The sequence below is a fragment of the Mus caroli genome, chromosome X (genome assembly GCF_900094665.2).
Source record: "Mus caroli chromosome X, CAROLI_EIJ_v1.1, whole genome shotgun sequence".
Classification (NCBI taxonomy): Eukaryota; Metazoa; Chordata; class Mammalia; order Rodentia; family Muridae; genus Mus; species Mus caroli.
In genome coordinates, this window is record NC_034589.1 from 157,971,257 (window position 1) to 157,984,235 (window position 12,979).

General features: G+C 36.6%; 1 protein-coding gene across 5 annotated transcripts in view; it reads left to right on the top strand.

Annotated features, from left to right (window-relative positions):
- Mid1 (midline 1) overlaps positions 1–12,979 on the top strand; it is a 329,163-nt gene that overhangs the window by 266,096 nt on the left and 50,088 nt on the right. For all 5 annotated transcript variants that reach the window (XM_029473477.1, XM_021152957.2, XM_021152956.2 and 2 more), the window contains exon 3: positions 5,473–5,568. In XM_029473477.1, the coding sequence (XP_029329337.1) occupies positions 5,473–5,568 (96 nt within the window). The remainder of the gene's footprint in view (positions 1–5,472; positions 5,569–12,979) is intronic.

The window sequence follows — 12,979 nt, forward strand, 5'->3', positions numbered from 1 at the left end:
CTCTCTCTCTCTCTCTCTCTCTCTCTCTCTCTCTCTGTGTGTGTGCATGTGTAGCTAATATGAAAATAGTGATATTAATACAATATCATGAGACTATTGAACAAATTTGACTCAGCATTTCTGGGAATTATACTCTAGGGTAGGGTATAGTCTTATAGCTACATGCTAGTAGGCCAAAATCTGCTGAAGAGTTTGCAAAATGGAGGAAAATAATTTTGAGTTTGACGATGATGAATTAGAAAATTAAGCTTTTACAATACTCATAAAAGTGTAACATTGAACACAAGTTCTTTATTCTCTGTACCCAGAGCTCCTAGAACACTTTGTGCCAGGCTTTCTCTAGTGGGGTCACATCCATTTCTTTCTGTTTTTACTTTAGCCAGTTTGTGAGGAAAGTGAGGCACAGAGCAGGAAAGGACTTCTTGGATGACTTAGAGCTGGGATCCGAATCTTCATGCTCTGTTTTGTGAGCTTAATCATTATGTTTTTAGGAATAAAATGTCTATAGGTTACATTGATGTTGAATTTCCCTCAGATTGTTTTGAGTTCTGTCAAGTTAAGCTAGCTAGCCATAAGCAAAAAGAACGTATTTCTATCCTGTCTACAAAGAATTCCTCCTGAGGCCTATGTGCCTGTGACTGCATTCTTCCACAAAATGGTAGAGATAAGGATCGGCATTTTAAATAAGGTGTGTGTGATGTAGTAGTCCAGAAATATGGTGACATTTTATTTTATTTTTTACATTGTACAGTCTGTACCAAGCTTTGGCAAGTAAGAATTACAGGTGAAATCTCATTTATTACCTGTGTTGTGAATGAAGTTTTATTAAAGCACAATAGTGTGCTGTTCACTCATTTTTATATGCTATGTCTATGGCTATTTTTATGATGAAACAACAGAACTGACTCATTGTCACAGACCATGTAAAGGCAACAGAAGTTCTATGTGACTCTTTACTACAAAGGTCTTTTGAGTGTGTAGTACTGTACTGTCCAGTATTATTAGTCAGTAGCTTTATGTTAATGCAATTGAAATGTAACTGACATGTGAGTTAATTTTCCAAAGACTTAGCAAAAAGAAGGAAAAATAGTATAAAACATTCCACCAATGTTTGCATATTGGTAGTACTCTAAAACAACGTTCATTAAGTTTAGTTTTAAAACCTTAACTACTAGGAATTTTAAAGTGTGACTCAGATGTGTACCTCATATTAGCTTTTGTTAACAGTGTCATTCTAGAACCTGGAATCTGGAGGCTATGTGACCTTTATAAGCAGAAAACCTAGACATTAGTTGAGGAGAAAGAGACGATTTGCAGATACCTTTCCCAAATGATGAATCATCAAGCCACCCATCCTCATCATTCCTCATCAGAAGGACTAACACTCAAATGTATTGGGGTGTCCATAGAAACAGTTGTAGTTCAGCTTCCCAGAAGCAGACTCTGACGAAGAGTTTGAACTGGGATATAATCCACAAAGCACAAGGAAGAAAGAGGAAAGAGCACATTTTAGTGAGCATGGTGTTGCTATGGATCCATACATTCCTGCCCAATAAGGCCATAGGGGAGATTTTATAAACTGATATACAGAGTGGTCCCATCCAGAAGATAAGGGAACTGTAACATTTGTCTAGTAATTGCAAGTATTCTCTGGTAGAGAACTGATTCTAGGGCATCAGTTTCTCTTGGGTTTCCCCAGAACCACAGTTTGCCTTTCCCGGGGCCAGATACGGCCCTGAGACAGAGGATCACAGATGCATTCAAGAAAGAAAAATAAGCCATCAGCAAATTTGAAAATAATGTCTGCTGGAACATTATTATTTCAGTATTGCTGTAAGAACAGGCTGAATGATTTTTTCCTTCAATCCATAACTGTAGCTTCCTGCTGTCTATATTCCTTTTCTCATATGACCTTGATGATGGCATAGATAGGTATGTTGACCATTATCCTCGTGTTATGTATAGGAAATTGCGCTAAAGCTATATCTACTGATTTGCTCATTTGGAATGGTAGCTCACACCACATCATGATCAATCATAAATGATCACTTATACTTTGGGTTTCTCTTTGGAACATGAAAACAATATTTATGGTTTTAAGGTGACAACAGAAAACTGAAACTATTTTTTGTATTCTCTAGACTATCAAGTATACATAAAGAAGTAGGCATTACATAGGGAAGTTTTGCTTTGTTTTGTTTTGAGTCAGGGATGACTCAAAACATGCAGCTGAGGATGACCTTGAACTACTGATCCTCCTGCCTTCACCTGTCAAGTACTGTAGTTCCAAGACTCTTACATTGAAAAGTGTTATCTTTCCCCCCTACAAAGCACAGTCAAAATTAGGTTAAAGAGCTGCTCACCACCACACAGGATGATAATGACAGAGATAAATTCCAGAAGACCTCCAGGGAAGTCCCTGTAGTGGAGGCTTCAGATGCAAGGCATAGTGAAGACTGGATTTTGTTACTATCCCGTTGCCCATGTTCTCTCAAAAATGTTGTCAACCCCTTTGGCACTACCTGGAAAAAAAACTTTCTCGCAGCTGAATTTCCCTTTATTGTATTTATAACTACCTCAGTAATTCTTTGTGCACTTCACTAACACTTCTACTTTTAAAATTTGAATAACCCCAAAGGACCTGGGTTGGTCAAAGTGCTTAAACCACAGGCTTTACTTTTTCTATCAGTTGATTAAAAACAGATTTTATGCAAGAGTTCTACTTAATAAAGGAGGGGGAGCAAGCAGATGTTTGTAAAATCTGAATGCGTTGGATCACATTTGTTTGGTTTTCTTGCTGACTAGATTTTTAAAAGTTATACTTATGACAATTGAACTGCAAACAGTTAGATGATGTATTTCCCTAGAAATTTCCTGCCATGAATGGTCAGCCAAGAAGAAAACTAAAAAGATTCTCTAAGATTAACACACTAAAAAATGCTGACAAATTCACTTACAATAGTCACATCTAAACCAAAGGCACTGAGTAATGGAATGTTTAACTCTGATTCTAAAGTCATTATGGGTTCCATTCATTTACTCCAAATAGTAGAAACGCTGTGGTGTGTGTGTGTGTGTGTGTGTGTGTGTGTGTGTGTGTGTGTGAGTGATTCATTTGAAAACAATCAGGTTGTATTTAAACTGCTTTTGGACTCACTCTGTAAGATGTCTTCAAGTGCATATACCCAAGCAAAACCATTAGGTGGATAATATCAAGGTTCTGAGATGGAACGAGGGGAATTGTAAGGGAAGATCACTGCTCCTAGAAAGTGAGGATGAAGAACAGTGGGGATACATGGAACACTCACGGAAGTGTACACTTCTTAAGGAAAAAGCCAAGCCTCACACAGCTGAAAGCAAAAATTCCTCATGAACACACTTGGCTCACAGGACACCTCACACCTCTAGAATTGAAGCCAGACATGGAAGTCACATGCAAGGAAACAAGGAACTGAGCCAAAGCAGGATTTGTGCCTCACTTTAACATAGGTGTCTTGTGAGAGTACCCTCTTTGGGAAAAGAACAAGTCCTAAACTTGTAGTATGCACCTCCCCTGGCTAGGCTACATTAATACCCAAATCACAACACAGAGAACAAAGTTCATAGCAGATGAACTGTCAGACAAAAATTACAAGACAAGAGCTAAATTCAGATCCTTGGGAAATCCTAAGCAAATATCAGGAAATGTGAACCTTTTCTTTCCCAAAATAGCTTAAGAATAAGTATGTTTAACTTTCTCGGAATTATGAGGGGAGTTGCATTCTTGGAAGAGGAACAGAAAACATTTTAACAAGAAAAGGTTAGATGATGAAGAACCTATGGGAAACAAAAATGTGCTCCTTATAAAAATCACTGTGCAAGCTTGGTATGGTGGTTCACACTTGTAGTCAAAGCATGTGAGATTCTAAATTAGGGGGAGGGAGTTTGAGGACAGCCTGGGCTACAAAGCAAGTATGTATTTCAAACAAACTAATAAATAAAAATCCTCAAACTTAAGCAGTACGATATATGCCAGATTAATTAATTGAATTCATTAAAAACAGATTTCTACCCCTGGCACACTCATTAAATATAAGTTGAAAATAATTCTCTCTCTTAATATACATTTTTAAGTGTAAAGTTTAGAAAAAGGTTAAATTTTTTTTCATAAATTCTAAGGTGAAATGGTTTTGTTGTTGCTTGTTTTTCTTTGGTTTGATATAATCTAGTGCCATGCTAGGCAAGTGTTCTACCACTGAGCCATACCACAATCCCTATGCCTTCTATGCTAGGTGGCATTACAGATCTGAAGTCTATTATATCTTGTTCGTGGAATTTCCCATTATCCCACGTTTTAGCTGTGTTTCATTCCTTTCATTACTCTTGATCTTGTCATCATCCCTGGTTATGGAGGATTCTTCACCATGATCGGGTCCACCTGTGTCTCATCTTCTAAGAACTTGACTCTGTTGGGAAACAAAAACTCCATCTCTGTGCTTCAGGTGGAAAATTCCCTCATCTTGGATACCTCTAGGTAGCCATCACCTTTTCCCCATCCTTCATTTTTAGTCCTCCTCTCCCACAGTTACACAGTCATCTCCCTGTGAACAAGAGATGGGGCTTTTTATTTTTATGTCTCTAGCATCTCTCTCAGATTCTGACATTTACTAAAGCATCTTTCTCAGATTCTGACATTTACTAAACTCTTAATACATATTTGTGAATAATATGTATAATAAGTAAATGTATAATAAGTGAATTGACAGTTTAAATGGAGAACACATGCAACAAGGAGGAATGGAGAAATTTTAATGACTCTGATGCAGAGCACATGGTTATAGTGGTCAAAATGTGATTAAATATTTTTTCCAGGAAACTTTAAATTTGATGCTTTTAAGGAATGTTCCTATATTGAGATGCATAATGATGTAAATATAATGATCAAGGACATTTACACAGATAGAGAGAAAAATAGAAACAAAGGATAACCTATATTATGACTAAAAAGTATGAGATATGTATTGTCATATGTGAGACAAGAACTGTTTATGAATTCTGTAAGTTGCAATATTTTTAACCATATCTGGTCAATTCAAACCTGCTTTGAAAAGATTAACCTCATCTTAATTATAAGTTGGTAAATCTCAAAACACTGAAATTAAGCTATATATTATTATCAGTTTTGATTCGGGCAAAGGTATAACGCTTTATACTTTCTCCCAAGTTCCATATCTATCAAGCACTTATTAAATATCTAATTAAATATAATTGAGGTAACACAGTAAACATGAATAGAAACATAAAAATTGAGTATTTCTAGAAGAATCTTTGAAATACAACTTTTGAAAATCTAGTTTAAATTATTAGTACCTGAAAAAATAATTCATAGCATTAATACCTCTGAAAATCTATCCATTTTTCTGAGGATTAATATTTTGTATATACTAAAATGAAAAGTATGCAGAATAACATTTCTCTTTCTCTTTTAAACAGCAAAACTTGGAGAGTAATCTCACCAATCTTATTAAGAGAAACACAGAACTGGAGACTCTTTTGGCTAAACTCATCCAAACTTGTCAACATGTTGAAGTGAGTATTCAGTCCATACTTCTGTGATATATTTCAGATGGAAAGATCTAGCTTGAACTTTTTCTGTCCACTCAATTCTATATTGTGGGAAGCCATTCCGGACTCCCTGGGCAGCCGGATGGAAATCTGTGCTAGGCAGTAAACAAGCCCATATTTGGTGGATGGCCCGCCCTTAATCCCTGATTNGCTGAGCAAGCNTGCCTGGTGAGGTGATGTGACCTGTGGTGATTGGTTGAGGCGTGGTAGTGGCTTGAGTGGATATGCTTGTACCCCGAGGTATGGGGGGAATTTTGAAGAGAGAAGCTGCCTGAGTAAACTGCTTTAAGAAGAACCAGTGGTTGTGTTTTCCTTGCTGGTCGAGTTGGACGCAACACTATATTTTAAAGAAGAAATCTTTCCTGGAGCTAGAGAGATGGCTTAACTCTTAAGAACATTTTCCAAGTCAGATATCTTATAATCTCTTGCAACTCCAGCCTCAGAGAGCTGACATCCTCCTCTGGCCTCCTTAGGCACCCTCACAGTGCACACCCACACATGTCACACAAACTCAAATAATAATACAAAAATACATATTTTAAAAAGAAAAATCTTTCTTAATATTAAATATTTGTCAGAAGCCAATCATAAACAATAGATGAAACTGGAAAGAACTAGAAGTTTAGATACTTCTACATCCAAGGGTGCCGCATCCCTAACGTCTGAGTTGAATATTGCATGACATTCCTAATAATCACCCTCACAACAGCCCCCAAAAGCACAATTTTGAAGGTGTTTTGTAAGTGTTTTGAAGGTGTACCTGCCATAAAAGCAGGTACAAGTTGAGGGCCACTTCAGTTGTGAATATTTGTTCTGCTTTATGTACCAGATCATGTCTCTTTTCTTCAAGCCAAAATATTTTATCAATAATCTTTGAATGAATTTTTAAGCAATATTTTGCATATTGGTTCCACCTTTTCCAATGAGAATGTAAAGTCTTTGAAAATAGGATTCAAATGTAATTTATTATTGAATTTCAGACTCTGGTTCACTTATTTTGAAATAGAAGCAGAAGACCCATCTATCTGTATGTTATTTATTATGTTGGTTAATAGATTGTTTAATAGATCTATTTAGTGTAAGAAAATATCTCAAGAAAATTATTCTGGACATACATGCATGATACCTCTCAGCTAACTAGAGCTTTGAATGCTTACAAGTACATCTCTCCCTAATATTCCTGTTTAGAAAGACAATGTTTACTTTTTTCAGACTTCATCAAAGTACATTTACATATTTGTATATATATACATATTCATACTTATATGTATATATAGCAATAATAATCACAGAAAATGAGGCTATTAGCTTGAGAGCTGGGGACCATGAAGTAACTGGAGGGAGGATACCTAAGAGGGGCTAGAGAAAAAAAAAGGTAGAGGAAAGTGATGTAATTCTCTTTTAGTTAAAATATATATTTAAAACATATAACCGAAATCCTAGCGTCTTGAAATGTATTAGTCACCATGTCCATTACACAGTCAAGGACATAGGAAAAATAAAAATAAAAACATGGGAAATGAACCAGAGAAAATTACTCTTGAGACAATATAGGACTGGGAATTATGAGAGGAATTATTAAACCCGAGTATGTGAAAATTGATCATTTTTACAACTTTCCCACTATTCAGCAGCATTCAGTACATTTTTAATATTCTATGTTTACTCACCACTACATCCAAAATATTCCCATCATTCTAAATGTATTTGTTTTTTAAAAAAACATTATGATAGGTAAAATAAGTCAAACATAAAAGAATAAAATTTCTATGACTTTAACTTATTTGAAGTACTTGGAATAGGAGTTAGTATAGAGATTACCAGGAATTGGCATGCAGAAAAACAGAGAGATGTTTAATGTGTTTATTTTTGAAGTATACAAATATATGAACTAGCTACTTTTGAAATGATGATGTTTTGTAGTCATTTTTATCTTCCCTAATCAGTAATTATAACACATGTCCTTATGTGCCTAGTGCTATAAAAGTAGATTCATAATCTAGTACAGAAATAATAAAAATCATAACATATTGGTTCTCTACAGTTTCAGATAATAGCACAATTAAAGAATAGCAGAGTAGTCAATCAGACACTGATCTCATAGAATGTAGCTTTTAAAAATTAATTTATCAATGAATTCATTCATTACTTTTACATTACCTCTCTCCTACCTCCTAGTCCTTCCCACCCACCTCCCTTCCCCTTTCAACTAATAAGACTAGGGACATCTTCTCCTATTTCAGCTAGATGAGGCTGCCCAGTTAGGAAAAAGGGTTCCAAAGTCAGACAAGGGAGTCAGAGACAGACCCTGTTTCTGCTATTAGAAGTCCCATAGGAAGACCAAGATACACAACTGTTATACATGTGCTGAAGGCCTAGTTCAGCCTCATGCATGTTCTGTGGTTGGAAGTTCAGCCTTTGTGAGACTCTATAGGGCCAGGTTATTTGATTATGTAGGTCTTCTTGTATTGTTCTTGACCGCTCCCCCCCCCCCGCCCCCTTACAATCCTTCCTCCCGCTCTTCCACAGAATTCTCCAAACTCTACCTAATGTTTGGTTGTGGGCCTCTGCATCTGTTTCCATTAGTTTCTGGGTGAAGCCTCTCTGTTGATAGTTCTGCTAGATTTCTGTCTGCAGGTATAGCAAATATCATTAACAGTGTCATGTGTGGAGTCCCTCTCACGGCAAGGATCTCAAGCTAAACCCTTCTCATTGGTTGACCATTCCCTCACTTTCTGCTGTACCTTTATCCCTGCATATTTTATAGGCAGGGTAAATTGTATGTAGAAGGTATCTCTCCATTGGAAGTCTGGTTACAGGAGATGGTCTATTCAGGCTACATATTCTGAATTGTTAGGAGTCTTAGCTAGGATCACTCTCAATTAGCTTTTGTTTTCATTCCTACTGGTACATAAAATGTAACTTAGACATTTTTTATATCCTGGATTAGTGAATGTGTTACAGGGAAGAAAATGAATTTTAAAAATCTTTTTAATATGATATGACATGATATAACAGAAATGTCATTGGACAAGACAAACAGAAGAAAATTACCCCCAAGAGATTGCACAAAAATCAGATGCCCACTGAATTACACACTCAGGAATCTCATAAAAATATTAAACTGGACTCCATGCTATATATACACAGAGGGACCGATGAAGAAGGCCCTGTTCATGCTGCTTCAGTCTCTGTGAGTTCATATGAACTTTGATCATGCTGATTTAGATTAGTGCTTTTCATCCCATAGGTTAAGACCTCTTTGGNGGTCACATATCAAAAATCTTGCATATTAGATATTTACATTCCAATTCATAAAAGTAGAAAATAACAGTTATGAAATAACAGTGGAATAATTTTTAAGGTTGAGGGCTCACCACAACATGAGGAGCTATATTAAAGGGCTGCAGTGTTAGGAAGGTTGACAACCACTGATGTACAGTACCTCCTTTACTTGGATTCTCCATGCCCTCTGGCTACAAATACTTTTTCTGCCTCCTCTTCTGTGGTGATACCCTGAGCCCTGATAAGATGTATTTGATAGAGACATTTCATTTAGGGTTGAATATTTGTTCTAAGGATTCTCCCTCTCTGTACAATGTCTGGCTGCAGGTCTCTATAGTCTTTCCCATCTGCTACAGGAAGAAACTTTTCTGATGATGGCTGACCAAGGCACTGAGTTATGAGTATAGCAGAATCATTATATTGCTACACTTTCTTTTTAGAGCAGTACTATTTGGTTTTGTCCTAGGTCCCTGCACTATCTAGTCTCCGGTTCTTGGTCACACAAGTATTGTTATATATGCATACTCTCTCATAGAGCAGGCCTTAAATCAAATCAGATATTGATTGGTTACTCCCACAAGCTTTTTTGCCACCACTGCCCTACCATATCTTGTAATCAGGACACGATCAAAGGGTTAGTGGTTGGGTTGGTTTACATTTTTTTTATAGTATGCAGAGTGTCTTCTTGTATTAAAGATACTAGAACATAGGAGTGAAGGCTCTCTGTAGGCACCGCCTAACCTTCTCTATATTCAATGAACTGTATAGGTATTGCCTTCAGCAATGGAGCCTTGCTGTCAATTTGTGGAGAGCAGCCTGGGATGTTTTGGGATTCCCATGGGACCCCTTTGGCCAAAAATTAAGTTGGATATAACCCAATTTTGGTACTTGAATCTTAATTTGGTGAACAGAGAAGGCCAGTTGAAACTCTGTCTCCCCAATTTTTTTTGGCAAATTCATGTAGATTGCCTTTATATATGTATATATTCTAGGAAGCTTCTACTGTTTTAACTAGGTTCCCATATTTTCCTTCATATATCCCTAATTTGGACTATCTCTCCCCTTTTTTCCTCATTTGAAACTTAAGTAAGGAAGAAAGAAGTGGGGACCAAAGAAATTGTCCAGGCATTAAAGGGTTTGACTTACAAGCATAAGGACCCAAGTTTGATCCCTAGAACCTAAGTTTATAAAACGAATCACAAGTCAGGGTGGTTCATGCTTGTAATCTCTGAGCCAAGGAGAGCAGGTAGGCCCTCACTGACCATTTAGGCTAGCATACTTGACCTGACCACAAAAGAAAAAAACAGTAGATGGTGGGATGGTGTCTGAGAAATGACAACAAGGTTGTCCTTAGGCTTCCACATGCACACATCTCAACCAGTCCACAGAAATGAAGACACACAGAGAGGAAAGGGGGTACAATTTGCCTGAAAGCTTATGGAATTTAATGAGTAGTCAGGACTTGGACTTGTCCTATAGATTTCAGAAGTACTGTCTTTAAAAATTCCAGGATTTGGGAGGGTTGGGGATCAGGGTGGGGGGTGGGGGGAAGGTATAGGGGACTTTCGGGATAGCATTTGAAATGTAAATGAAGAAAATATCTAATAAAAAAGGATTTGGGAATATCAGCTTATTTTATGTCATTCAATGGTGTTTATGATAGTACAATCCCCAGCACAATAAAGCTAAGCTTTCAAATACTCTCAGCTTAAAAGCTTCTCTTTTATGTAAATATTGGAGATTTTGTGTAAGGTTTAAAATATTTTGTGTTCATAAAGGTTGTGATTTTACTTATAAGCTCCCTCTTCACGATTAGAAATTTAAAACTGGTTACTGAGAAGCAAGTCCGTTGGCAAATTTTTCAAGCTCTAAGTTTCTGCAGTATTTAGGACTAACAAGAGTGGTGTTTTTCCTTGCCTAAACCATCCATTTTAACGGTTGGTCACTTAAGTGCTGATGAATATGGTATATGGAGAAAGAAAAGTTAGAGAATAAAGCAACATGGAAGTTGAAAGGATTAGCTCTCGGGTTCATGCCTCAGACCCTTTCCTTCTGGTACTAAATGATACTTCTGCCTTTTATGCTGTTTAGGTGCAGCATACAATGTGAAGGCAACTGCAAGTTGCAGAACCTTGACCTTTCTAGTCTACTGAAACTGAATTTGTTTGTACCTTGTTGATTAAACAATATGGGAAATAATAGTGAAGATGCATAATGTTTTCATTATTTCAGAGCAAAGAACATATGAATAAAAGGATGAAAAATAGAATGTTCATGTGTCATATTTTATTTTTATGATGTGATGGCACTTGATGTTTGGAATAAGAAAGAATTATTTCTCTTTAGTAAAAACAAATAACCTGTGCTTTAAAGTAAATCCTATAAATGGTTTATGTATAGCGTGATTATTTCATCCCATTTCAGCAACTTACTTCTCAAAGCATTAGTGTCTGGTTTGCATTATGGCTGGTAATAATTTCAGAACTAATGCCATGTTCCTAATGCGATTTTAGTATGACTTGAATTTACAAAATATTATTCATTGTAATGTGATGTAAAATTATATTCTGTCATGTTTAGTAATTTTCAGATGGGAAATAAATTCAAGAAATTTACCACCAGATTATTTATTTCAAGGGATCAGATATTGTTCTAGTTAAGATACTCATTAAAAAAAACATTACTCAATTAATTGTGGCCAATTTAAAAACAGTCATACATATCATTAGAAGTAATTCTTAACAAAATTTAAGAGTATCTATTTACCTGCTGCTTTGTAAATCCTTTGGAGTGGAAGTAAATGTTGGTGACCCAATTTAAAATTCAAGAAATGTATTCAAAGTAAGTACTAGGCAATTATTTATGAATAGAAAAATGGCAGGAACAGTACCTAATATTACATTTATCCTAATTATTAATATTCTCAAAGAATACTTTTTAAAAAGGAACTCCAAGTTTTTTTATGATAATTGACTGAGTCCATATATGACTCAATGAAGGAGCCATCAGTCATAAAACCTATTTGAACAAAAGAGGATATCATACCCTGGTATATAAAAAAGGGAGCAGGAAGCATTAAAGAAAAAAGGATGCCGGGCAGTGGTGGCGCATGCCTTTAATCCCAGCACTTGGGAGGCAGAGGCAGATGGATTTCTGAGTTCAAGGCCAACCTGGTCTACAAAGGACAGCCAGGGCTATACAGAGAAACCCTGTTCCGAAAAACCAACCAAAAAAAAAAAAAAAAAAAAAGAAAGAAAGGAAGGAAGGAAGGAAGGAAGGAAGGAAGGAAGGAAGGAAGGAAGGAAGGAAGGAAGAAAAAGAAAAAGGATACTAGAATGACAGACCCAAATTAGGTGCAAGGCTAGCTATTGACCCACAGGAAAATATGTTTGTCCTTAATATTTGAGTAAAATAAGCTGCATGTCATCTGTTTTCTCTAACATGGTCTTTGTAGAGTATAATCCCTAATTAAAAACAAATAGAAATCCCAGAATCTGGAGAATCAGGTGATCCTGGCCAGGGTTGGCTTCACAGAATATATACACTGAAATGCCATGAGAAGGCTCTCACTGTGCCCCTCCTTGGCCTTATTTCTAAGTTTTGGGTAATGTTGTTTACTGTGACTTTCTGTTCTAGAGACTGTTGACGGTTGAGCTGTATTTGTTCACTATGTATTGCTGATGAAGGTGTAAGTTTTAGCCTGGAATCTGTTACTTTAATTTGCTCAAGGGCCTATTTTGTTCATATTTTTAGTAAAAATGGAGCACCTACATATGTGGTCCACTGTGTTAGGTATCAAAGGTACTTTCTCATCGGGGACTCATTGTCTTCACTAAGAACACCTAGAACACAATGGAAAATTGTTATTGCCACATGAAAGGTGTGGATTATATACTTCAAATTTTCAGAGAAGAGAGAAAGTAGTTTCTGCTGACTATTAAGAAAGACAACAGGGAAGATGTGAGTCTGACTTAAGGAGAGGTACTGGAGAAAGAAGCACTGCTTGCAGGGCATATGAAGAGATGTAGGAGTGCATCCATTCTCTGTCTCCCTCTGTTTCCTTCTCCCTCTCCCTCCCCCCTTTCTCCCT